The 12,571-nt window shown below is 31.2% G+C and overlaps 1 protein-coding gene across 5 annotated transcripts in view; it reads right to left on the bottom strand.

Moving 5' to 3' along the window:
* The window catches only part of Cip4 (formin-binding protein 1-like Cip4), a 168,019-nt gene that overhangs the window by 4,022 nt on the left and 151,426 nt on the right, over positions 1-12,571 (bottom strand). For 3 of the 5 annotated variants that reach the window (XM_074173074.1, XM_023157355.2, XM_074173077.1), the window contains 3 exons: positions 10,335-10,527; positions 7,179-7,467; positions 2,395-2,567 (listed from right to left, as the gene is read on the bottom strand). In XM_074173074.1, coding sequence (XP_074029175.1) covers positions 2,395-2,567; positions 7,179-7,467; positions 10,335-10,527 — 655 coding nt within the window. The remainder of the gene's footprint in view (positions 1-2,394; positions 2,568-7,178; positions 7,468-10,334; positions 10,528-12,571) is intronic. The other 2 variants (XM_074173075.1, XM_074173076.1) reach the window with 2 other exon arrangements.

Here is a 12,571-nt window from a genome sequence, read left to right as displayed (position 1 = left end):
ACACAATAGCAACTTTCACGTCTCCCTATCTATCGAAGAGATTTTAGAGATTTTTTTTTTCATTTTTAGGTACCTATTCATATTTCCATTGCTCTGAGCGTTTTCTACAATGAACTTCGAATAAGAAAGCCTTTTATGATTAGATATCTGAAATATATCTACAACAAAAATATATTATATGTGTTTTGATGAGCAGAAAAAGAAATTATAGCAATAATAACATCAGAAACGAACACTATAATTGTAATGAAAATTTAAATGAAGTAATGTATATACACAAAAAAAATAATGGCGCAATAAATGTTCAAATTGGAGTCCTTCCAATTCGAGACAATAAGATGACCTGCAAGATCACCAGATCTAACTATTTTGGACATTTTCTATAAAGGGACATTGAAAAATAGGATTTACGCTGGCAGAGAGATAGAAAATGTGGAAGTGCATTGTTGCTTTCGCAACAATGCAGCAAAGAAGTGTATTAAGAGCAATAAATAATATAAACCGAGTTCAAAAATGTCTCGAAACTGATGGACTCCAATTCGAACATTAATTGCGCCATTAATTTTTTTGTGTATATAAATTACTTCATTTCAATTTTCATTACAATTATGAAAAAAAAATTCTCGAAAAAGTCTTCGGTACATAGGGAGACGTGAAAGTTGGTATTGTGTTTTTATATAACTCAGTCAATCAATTTCCAGGGCCGTAATTCAAAAGGGAATAATTCACACAATTATTATCAAATATTACTAAAACATCCCAAAATATAAAATTGAATTTAATTTCTCAGTATGAAATGAACGTCGACGATACAAAAACTACAACAAAAATACAGATTCGTTTTCAAAAATTCAAAGATGGGGGTGGCCCAAGTCAGATGACACCCTGTATAAAAGATTCATGGACATATTCTGCTAGCCCACATCAAGTGCCAAAAGCAAAATGTGGACAGATTTTCAATATGTCTGGGAATAAAGAAGATATAGGCAAAAAAAATAATTTGGGATTTTTTGATTTTTCTTGTATATCTCCAGAACCAGAAGAGCTATACTCGATTTTTCCACATCATTGAATAGGTCTCTGAAATTCGCAATTTTGCCACAATTTAACCGACACTCTATCTCTTATCGTTTACGAGATCCTCATGTACAGAAACGAATTTGAATAGCCCTGTAAATACACAGTTTTGAGAGATTCAAAAAAGAATTCACATGACTGTTAGAAAAGTTGGTCTTCTCTCTTCTATGTGAAAATGTACTAATTTATCTTTCCTTTTAATGTAATACTGTCGAGCCTTGTGTGGCTGCTGTTCTGTAAACTTTGTGTCTCAATGTTTCAATGAAATGAATGAACAATTTTTTTTGTACTAAAGGGTAAGCTGGTCGGACCTTGTCCCCGAAAGTTCCGATACATTCGGGAAGGTATGCCAGCATATTAACCAATGACCACTCCCCGTGAGATAACTAACTTGTCATTGGGTCCGAAAATCACGTGCCCCATGCAAACACAATAAGCCAAGAATGATAGCCTTCTGCATTTGTCCGGCCAAGATTTTTGCCGATAATCAAAACTACCATCTTGACAGAGTGATCTGGATAGAGTTTGTGGAATTTTATCAGTTTGTGCACGGTGTTATAAATTTGCCAGATGTCAGCCTCTCCTGTAAGAACATCACGAACCTCCGCATCCAATCAAGCCAATTCTTGTGGCTTCAGAGGCCACTACTGATGAAGCTACGGTGTTAGCCTTCATAAAGAGTGTTAACTGTAGTTATTTTTCTTCTTATTTTCTTTGGAAGATTCCTTCATTTTTTGTTTAATGATATAGAAGTAGAAACAAAAAATTTTGCGAATTTTTCCTGATTTAGATGACTAAGTATGGGTAGTCAAGGTGACAACAGCAAGTGTTTATCGTCGTTCCATAACAAAAATTGTTTTGTCAAAGTTGAAGTAGTTATCTCTGAACGCTAGAAAATGTTGTGGACTAATTTACCTTGAATCAGTCATCAATAAGTCAGAGTGATTGTTGATAAAGTTATATTGAATCTATTAGTGGTTGAAAATTGGAAATCAAATCCAAAATTTATATGACATGTATATACGTGAATACTCATTTTGAGCCAGAAGTTCCAATTCTTATCTATTATGATTTAGCCTACTTAATCCCTGAGAGGGATCAGATCACAGCTCTCCAACGCCTGAAGATTTCTGCTCATAGTTATCATACTCATTCATTTGAAAAACATAAATAAACAATAAATGACAAAAGTCATTAATTTTTTTGTTCTTATTCTCAACAAACAACAAAAATTGTGTATGTAGTGTTTACACAAAAGTATTTCCTTTGCTTTCCCAACAAAGAAATAGCATACAAAAATCAACTAATAAATCCTACCTTCAAAAGGATAGAGGGCTTTACACGTTCCAAGGTTGGGTAGTGACGTTTCGGCTTCGTAATATTCGCTTTCTGGATCAGCTCCATTTCCATCGAATTGATCTGGATCCGAATCAGGTCCCGGAAGGGAGGTGTGTGAGGTGCCCAAACCACTTTCAGGGCTATTGGAACAACTATGTCAAATATGTTAATTGGAATTCAAATAAAGAAAACAAGTAATCCAGACTAATCAAATATAAATAGAGATATATTTTGTGAAATCTTTGGAGTTATTTTATAGTTCGTAATTAATGTAAAAAACAAATTATATTTCAAGGAATAATTGAAATACAATATTGAATTGAAATATTATAGAAACGGATTTTCAAATAAACAAATTATAAATCATGTGTGTTTTGCTAGCAAGGCAGCTTCTTCAGACATGACTGATGATAAACTGAAGTACTCTTTGTCCTTATCAACCAATGGAATTTCAATAGTTCATTAGACATAATAATTATTAACTTCACCGTTGCAGAATAAATTCTTCAGAATGAGCAGTTATTTTGAATGTACTGTCAAAAGATAATTTGAAAATAGTTATTTCTTTTTCTCAACAGGAGAATAAAAAAAAACGGAATAATAATTATAGATCTAATCGGCACAGAATATTTATCATTTTTATATTGATCTACCGAATGTATTGCATAACTAGGAATAAAAAGAACTGCTCATATCTGGTTCACAGGTTCAGAAATTATCAGTTATAAATAAAATCTTGACAATATAGAATACAGAAAAAGTTTATCTACGAATACCATTTGTGGCGTTCCTCAGAGCCCTTTTTTTTAATCTATATAAATTTCCATATTCAAAATCCTATTTCTTGTGGTTTGTATAAACGCTTGGATTTATTGATTTTCATTTCAAGAAGAAAAAATTTGAGAATATTCTAAACAATCGAACACATTCTTGCCGAGTAAGATTCAACTCTTCAATTTAAAATAAGATTAGGGGTCAAGTGATCTTTCCTTTGTAAAGATAATATTTTCTCTCTTCAACCTTACCTACTTTTTCAAATTTGCTGTAGTTGATATTGGGAAAACAAATGTTACAATGAAACTATGTCAAGTTATGAATGTTACGTTTTTTTACATTTGATACTAATTAAGTATTGTACTTAGAACGGTGTTAATCAAAAACTGTTTACAATTTGAGGTTAGAGTTCCATGCCTGTAATGAAAAAAATTAATGCAGCTTTTGCTATTAATGTTTCTTGAATATATCTCACCAGATTTTTTTCAAAACACACAGGTCCAATAATAGAATTTACAAGAATACCATATGAGCCCTACAATTTAAAAACCAGGTGAGTCATTTCCAACAAATCATTCAGGAGATAAAACCGGTTATTAAAATTTTTAAATAGTAAAATTGGAACCTCTGGTGAAAAATGAATCTAAAGGAAACATTTTCCCACATTTTCACCAAAATAATGTGTCTAGACGGGCAATTTGCTAACCAAGTTAGCATCATCTGGAGATAATGTGCGAAACACATGTTGAAAGACAGGGTTTTTGTTCTAGTGTGGGAAAAGTGCTTCACCTACTTTTTTAATCTCCTGCAAAATTTGTTGAAATTGATTTATCTAGTTTTGAAAGTAGGCGCCACATATATCCATGAAATGTTTTTAAAATCATTAAATATATCAATAGTTTTATCAATTGATTATCCAGACTAAATATACCAAGAAGATGTTTGTCAAGTAGCTAAAATTTCCCTTTTTTGAGGTTAAAGAATTCTGTTTTCTTCGTTTCATTTCTATTTTTTCAACATGAAAAAGCTATTTTACACTATTGATGGTAAAAACAATGAATTGAAATCGAACAAAAAAACTATTTTCAGTGTATGTATGTTCACTCATACTGATATAAAATATATGATAGAACTAGCTGTTGTGTGAGATTTCGTTTATAACTATCCATTTCAATTTTGATGTGTTCATATAAACCTTCAATATCAATTATTTTACAAATTATAAAAATAGTACATCAAAGTTTCAGCCAATATTTTTAGAGCTTTTTTTAAAGACAAATGTTTAACTTGATTCTTTGAATTGACACATTTTTTTTTTATTTATGACTTAACTTGAAATTAATCAAACACTAAACGTTAAGTGATGCTCATCACAATACTGTAATGAAAACCACACTCAAATCAGTTAGGCCATTTTTAGATTAGGAAGGACAGACACACAGATGAACAGAAAATATTTTTTTAGGTTCTATCACCTTTAAAATCCTCAATTATAGTTTTTCTCGAATAGTTTCCTTGTGCAGTCATCAGTTACAATTTCAATATATGTGAAGATATATAAAATAAAATAATAAGGGTGATACAACTCCTAATATCCATGTCGTCCAAGGTAAATTCACTACTGCTAACCTACTATTGAAGAAACACTGGTTACTACAGTAACAATTCAAATGTTTTGATGTTATTTTTGTCATTATTTATAGCATTGCTGCTCATTACTTAGTTTCTCTTCTATAAACAAATATTTAGTACTACTACTAAAACTACTAATTTTTTTATGAAGGAGCTCAACCACTGCAGATGAAATTCTAATGTACTCTAAGAGTGGTAATTTTGTGAAAACAAATAAAAATTATTCATTCTTTATATTATTTTTAAAAACAATCATTATTTTTCCTAAGGTTTCCAAAGTAGATTAATGATACTTTTCAATTTCAATGAAATATATAATGTCATATTATTCATGCCAGTTGTTTTATAAGTCAGTTTTCTGAGTTCGAAGTTTTTTTTTTAATATGCTCTACGAAGGGCAGAAGGAACTGTAAATAGCAAATTACACAATAATTCTAAATTGGGCAAAATTGTTCAATATCAAGTTTTGTCACTTTTGAATTTATTTTTCAAGAGTAAATAATTCAACAGTCTAAGGATTATTATTGAATGCAGTTATTTTATGATGTATTAAAATTAATTGAATCATTCATTGACATCTCGGTCATAAATTTGAACAAAAGGTGGATAGAATTATTAAAACAATGTAGTAGGTGAACCCAAGAGGGGATTTTGAGATTTACTTGAGCGCAACAGATGAAGATAGGAGGGGATACCATGCATCCTGTTGAAGCCAAGTACCAATATGAACCCTTAATTAAGATCTGGGCAAGTAGAGCAGCCTGTGACATTTATAAAAAAATTGCTCATTGGAAATATTCGTATGTGTAGATTGAGTTATGGTGGCTTAATTCTGAGGTAGAGAGTACATTTATCAAAATCTGACAATTTGAGCGTGACTTAGGGGAGTAGAAGAGTCACAAAAACTTAATATGATGCATTCAAATATTTATGGCGAGCGATTTTTTTATGAATCTGACAGGCTGCCCTACTTGCCCGGCTCTTGATTGAGGGTTCATATAGGGTAAATGGCTTTAGCAGGATGCGTGGTATCCCCTCCTGTCACACACAAGTAAATTACAAAATCCTCTCTCAGGCTCCCCTACTAATGCTTAGATTTGTCTACAATATTTGATTTTTGTTTTTATTATGCAGAAGTATCAAAACTTTTCTCAAAAAACTGAAATGATTATATACACTTTCAGGTGTGTATATAGAAAAGAAAGTAGTCACAACTTAATGGCTGAAATACAAAATGAATTGTAACAGAATAACAATTTCCATAAAAAAAAATCTGCTTCATTTTTAAAATTATCATTTTCAATGGACTCTACTACTTTCTTTAAAGTCAATGGGAATATACAGGATCTGTCATGACAAGCTTTTATTAATAAGAGGTGTACCTAACTATATCTAATAAAAGGAAGTGATCCTATGGACGTTCCAAAATGTTCTTTCTTGTATCGGTGCTTTATTTACTAAATTGGATTGAATTTCGACAATCACTGTAAAATATAAAATTAGTGAGTATTCGAAGTCAAATAGAAATAATACTGTTGTTTTGAAGTTGATTATTTAATTATTATGATTTTCATTATTAATGATAACTTTGGAATATTTTTTACTCATATTTCTATATTTAAAATTTCAAAGTTTCTATGCAACGAAATTATTGGATATGTTGTCATCAAATTGTTTGTAATGCATCTACATGTAAATCATAATCATATGCATCTACATGATGCATGTACATATGCAGAACTACCAAGCAGAGTGCCTGAATTTGGCATGTGCGATCTTGCGATAAATTTTGTGAAGATCAAATCGTTCCTGAGGTAGTTTGTGAAACTACTATGAATCTTTATTAGTAATGGCCGAGTCAATCAGAATAGAAAAGAGATCAAAAGTCATCGCCAATTAGTAGGACAATGTCAAAATGTGTCTTTGCAATAAAAAACTATCAGGAACAATTGTTCATCCACAGGAAGTGGATTGGTATTTTCTGCTGATCCCCTAGACGATACCTTTCTAAACGAAGTTGTTATTCACTTATCACAATATTTAAAATAACAATTTTTTTTCAGTAAACTGATTTCATAAAATGTGACAGCGACCCAAAATTTAATGTAAGGTGTAATCTTTAATAAAATTAATGTAAACTCGTCATGACATGGTCTTTAAAAAAACCAACGTTTAGTAATATGTTGGAGAGAAATTAAATATTTGCACTCAGAAATTGAACAATTTTCTATCCTTAGAAATAATTTTTCAAGCCTACCGATTCAATCGATACATTTTGAAAAATTTTCACATCGATAACTAATAAATTACGCCACCTATACTACCAATACTAATCTACAAATAATTCCATCACCCACCCATGGTTATTAAGTTGTGGCGTGCCAGGTGCGGATTTTTTATTGTGGTTTAAGGTAGGATTGGTAACACTACTGTCACTTGCAGACCTGCTGAGCGATTCCTCTTCGGCGGCACTGCCTCCCGAATTTCGATGATGCCTTGATCCATTCAGCAGTCTGGGAGAGTTCGTCAGAGAAGGGTTATTTTGACCTGACTGTATTCCTTTTATGGCATCTTCAAGGTAACCCTGATACCTTGATAAATCTTGTTGGAGTTTTTCTAGTCTATGGCTACATTCGTTTAACTGACCTGAAATTTAAAAGACAGTTGAAACATAAGTAACTAAAATCACTGCAAATATTTTTTTCTAATAAGTCTCATCACTGATATCGGTGTATATCAGGTTTTTCAATAAACCATTAAGATCACTCAAGGTTAATACACCAGAGATGTAAATGTTTATATTACAGAGTAGTCTCTTGTATACATGTTAATTGTCAATGTTCATTCATAATACATTTTTTGGGGTATGCCTGGACGAAAAACTCCATTTCCAGCATTCATGTTGGAGAGTTAGAATTAAGAATTGCCTCAGGTTGTTATGCACTGTGTACAATTGCAAATAAATTGGGAATGGACCATGACTTGATTGAATCACATTTACAATATGAAGTCGCATTTTGGAGAAATTGTAAACAAGAACATTTCAACTCAATGTTTGTTATACAAAAGCGTGCTATTTGCTATTTTTGTAAAGTAACTCTAAGGGTATCTCATAAAGAATCATTCAAGGCTAATAAGTTGTTAACTCTATTTTCATTGCCAGTTCTCCTAACTGCCTGTTAAGTACTCAAAAACAAATCGATATACAAGATCACTGATGGAGTCCCTCCCAAAGAAATTACATAAAACTACCAATTCCAAAAACAAATTAAACGTAATGTATTTATATGCCAAAATATCCAATCATCTACCCACAAAAATTAAACATTCTGAAATATATAATCTGTTCACAAAAAATAAGAAAAACTCGCCTGAGTCTCGTTTCACATAGTGTTTCAGAATTTTTTGAGATAGTGCTCATCAATTTATTCACCAAATCAGTGCCTATATGTTCATACTGTTTGTGTTTTTATTGGAAAAAAAACTTGAAATGCTGTTCAAACAGCTTTCAAAGTAAGATACTAGTTCTTTGCAAACAATTGCTGGCAGTTACTTAGAGACTTGAATAAACCAGAAAAAAATTACCAACAGAAATAATTTTAATTTTTGATAGTACAGCTGATAACAAACCGAATATGATATTATATAATAGATCATCAAAAGCAGTATTAGGGTAACATTGCCATAATGGGAACCAGTAATGATACTGTCAAAACACAGAAGAACAAATGAAATATTTCTATTTTTTTACATAAAAAAAAATTAAAAAAAGGTATGAGAGAGTAATACTCATCAGAAAAACAATGTAACGATTTGTGTAACTTTGTTTGCAGGAAGTACAGAAGAATAGTAATAAGGAAAATATCACTTATAATAGTGTCAGTCATTCAATATATATAAACATAGTTACATACATTATATACATGTGAAAGAAAGATGCTAGAAGAAATACAGGATAATGGTCTTTAGTTCAAGAATAATTTTCGGAAAAAATATTTTAGTCTATAATTAAAGGACAAAACACAAGCACTACAGGAAAATCCTTAAGGCGCTCTTAAAATGGTGCCTTGCGAAAGTAGTGATTGACATTGGATTTGAATCGCTGGAGATTAAATTCATTTGGAAAAACGTTCTCATACTCCACATAAACGCAGCTCATGTAGTTATGTTAAGTAGATAAATTTTCACAAAACTTGAACTCATTGAACTGCTTTGGATTTTGAATAAATAGACACCGGAAATCGATTTTAAGTTTTTCTCTTCTTGAAGATTCTATGAGATTTTGGAATGAAGATATATTTCAAGTATTAGGACACTTTCAATTGACATATTAACATAATTTTGCCATTGGAAGAACGTTATATTATAGCAAAACATAAAAAAATATACATGATTTTCTGTGTTGTTTTAAAAATCAAAACTGCTAACATTAATGTTATATTTGAATAATTTACATACATCTCTCATGAACATTATTTGAACAAAAATAAACCAGTGGAAACAAATTAACAGAAGATCACAGGTGTTCGGTAGCTTTCAAATGATATGTTTGACACCGTATTGGATCAGGTAGGTATAAGAACAATTATTAGCAGACGACTTATAGGACAAGTTTAAAGATTGCGATAATTTTTCTGATATACACTAGATCCTATTTATCAAAATATTTTATGACGTGTACATATCAATTGTTGAAAATTTGTGTTTTTCATGACAATATCAAACAAATATTTGCAAGCTTCCTTGCAGCTGGAATCGTCTGCCATTTTGTTCGCCCTGGTTATTTTTTTTAAATAATGAAGCTCTCCTCTCAAACACCAGAGCTGCAACACTTTTCTGGACGCATGTTTCTTCATCCAAATTGCATACAGTTCTGGTATTTGGGAGCAGTCTTCATTTTGGATTTATTCTACACCAGAGGTTCCAGTTCTACCTCCAGTTTGAAATAATGTACCTATAGATATAGCAAATATATGTAAATCATTCAAACATCACATAAATGTTCTTGTGATGCACTATTTGGTACCTTTGGTGTAGTAATGAATATTACTGGAGTTTTTTCCCAACACCAAACCGTTATTTTAACACCTCGACATGTATTTCGATCAACAAGTGATTATCTTCAAGAGGAAGATCAAACTGTTTGATCTTCCTCTAGTAATATTCATCACATAAATGTTGTCAATTTAATTTTGAAAATGAGCTGGAACATCACAGGTGGGATTGGAAAAATAGTCGTTTCCATCATCTTTTGCAATGAACAAATGGTTCTTCCAATGGCAGAATTAAGTCACAGTGTATCTGTGGATTGAAAAAATAGTCGTTTACATCATCTTTTGATGATGTAGTGAAATTTCTCAATTTTGAAAAACAAAAATTTCTAGTGAACCGATATGAAAAACGGTTTTAAAAAAAAGTTACAAAACTACAAGTGTATTGCAGTTAAAATAGATTTCTAAATTTATTAGATTTCATAATTTGTAATTAAGCAAATATACTCCAATATTTCTTACTTTCAATGGTCCTCGGATCTCCGAGAGCAGGGTTATTCTCATATACAATTTTCATTTTCATAAGTCCATCTCTGGCTGCAGTCTCTTGAGCCACTTTACTCCTCAGTTCTTCCACTTTGAGAGTTAACTTTTTTCGCCTCTGATTTGGTGGTAATTCACTTAAATCCTCCTTTCCATCCGACAAAGTAGCATTCTTTAAGAGAAAACTTGCATTTTAGTAAAATTTAAATGAGTTACATCAACGAAGGCCAAAGATTACACATGTAATCTTGAAACAAATGAAATGGAAATCAACATTTATTAAAAATTTTTGAATAATTTCAACCTTTTCCTGCAGAACATTTCATTTGTTTTCAAGTTACATCTGAATAATTCATCCCAATTTACAAATTGTTAACAAACTTCATAATGAGAATGTACAAACAATAAAATTATAATTGAGTAGAACTGGCGGGTACTTGATGAAAATCTATATTAAAGAACTAATCAATACAGTTTATTGTATGATTTTCACTATAAAGGGTTTTACAAAAACCGCGACACGTGTTTCGCTATACAATAGCTTCCTCAAACATAAAAACCATACTATACTTGAGGAAACTATTGTATAGCGAAACACGTGTCGCGATTTTTGTAAAACCCTATGCAGTGAAAATGATACAATAAATTGTATTGATTAGTTTTTTAGTAAAATTATATAAATTCAAATTTTAATATGTTTCGTTCAATCCCTTATAATGTTGGATTAGAATGTTAGTTCCAAAAAGCCATGAATAAAAATTTGACATTTTTTTTAGATTTCTCAACAAGTTATTTCCATAATGATAAAAAAATGATTTGTTATTACATCAATTATATAAAATTAATATTCTTGATAGTAGAGAAGTTAAACAAACACTGATTCCTAAGAAGTGTAAACTGCACTCTTTGATCAATTGTCGATTTCCACTTATGAAATTACTAGTAGGATGGGAGCAAGTTCGATTTCTGCATGTTTTTGAAGATTTAAAATTCTTCTAGTTTGGGACACGATGATGGTTTTTATGAACCTTGTATAGAGCTGAGCGACTTTATGAAGGAAGTTGATCAGGTGTCAATTACTGTGTTTCGACTTTTTAGAGTTGCTGTGCATAGAAGCAAGACAGGCCATATTAAAAAACCAATTTTGATTCCGTTTATATCAACCTATCAACATATTTTCTTCAGGCGGAGATTACAGCCTGAAAATTAATGCACAAGATTGAATGATTGCAAGTCGATTCTCTACACAAACAACAATTTGTCAACCTATCCAATGTTGTGGAATGAAAATGGACAAGGACAGATTCCCTTGGGGCCTTTGTTTATATCAGAAATTCGTCTGATAGTAACTGTGACGTAACTGACCAACCATACTGATGTCAGTATGGGAAATGAAGAAAGTGTATAAATCTCAAGATACTATTTTTTGAAAAAATATAATTTGTAGGTATTCTGTTATATGGGTATAATCTGAAAACAAGTCGGAGAAAGAATATTTGCAGAAAACACATTTTTCATAAATACTCTCAGGGTTATTAACTTTACTAGCTACAAACAAATCTGATCATGAACTATATTAAAAATGGTCATGGATATTCACAAATACTAAATATAATTTTACTGATAAACAAATTCTACAAAATAAGAAAAACATAAGTACATAGCTATATCGAAAAAACTGACACCACTTAAAATATTTTAACCAAAACAATTGTTTCACGTTTTCACAGTAACATTTCCGAATAAAGAAAGCTTATGAATTGAAAATGGAAATTATATGAAATGATTAAATGAAAGCTAAGAAGCACATACCTTTATTGCCATACAGACTTCAGAAAGCTTCTGTTTGCATGAAAAAAATAAAAAGCATATCATACATGCAAAGAAAGTATAGTGTTCAATGCCCCTAATGAACTCAGTTCTAAGTGAGCATATATTGAGTCCAGGTATGTAATGGGTAATACAGTGCGGACGTGAATAGTCCCTAACCTCCCTTAACTTTTCAGACAAAATTTGTATAAAAAAACTTTTTAGTACTTTTCGATACAAAAAAATGGTGTGACTTCACTTGCCGATATCCACCTTTTTTCAAATAGAAAGTGGGTCTCTTGACCCTTTGCTGCATAGCTACCTCAATTCTCCATACAACGACCGTTACTGTTTTGAATTTGGATAACCGGTTGCGGAGTTATTTGTGTATGAATTGGAGACTAGAA

The sequence above is a fragment of the Leptinotarsa decemlineata genome, unplaced genomic scaffold, assembly GCF_025532065.1.
Source record: "Leptinotarsa decemlineata unplaced genomic scaffold, Ldec_3_MD MMD2_tig00000199_RagTag_RagTag, whole genome shotgun sequence".
Classification (NCBI taxonomy): domain Eukaryota; kingdom Metazoa; phylum Arthropoda; class Insecta; order Coleoptera; family Chrysomelidae; genus Leptinotarsa; species Leptinotarsa decemlineata.
The sequence above is the reverse complement of the archived record's forward strand: the minus strand, read 5'-3'. Positions and strand labels throughout refer to the sequence as shown.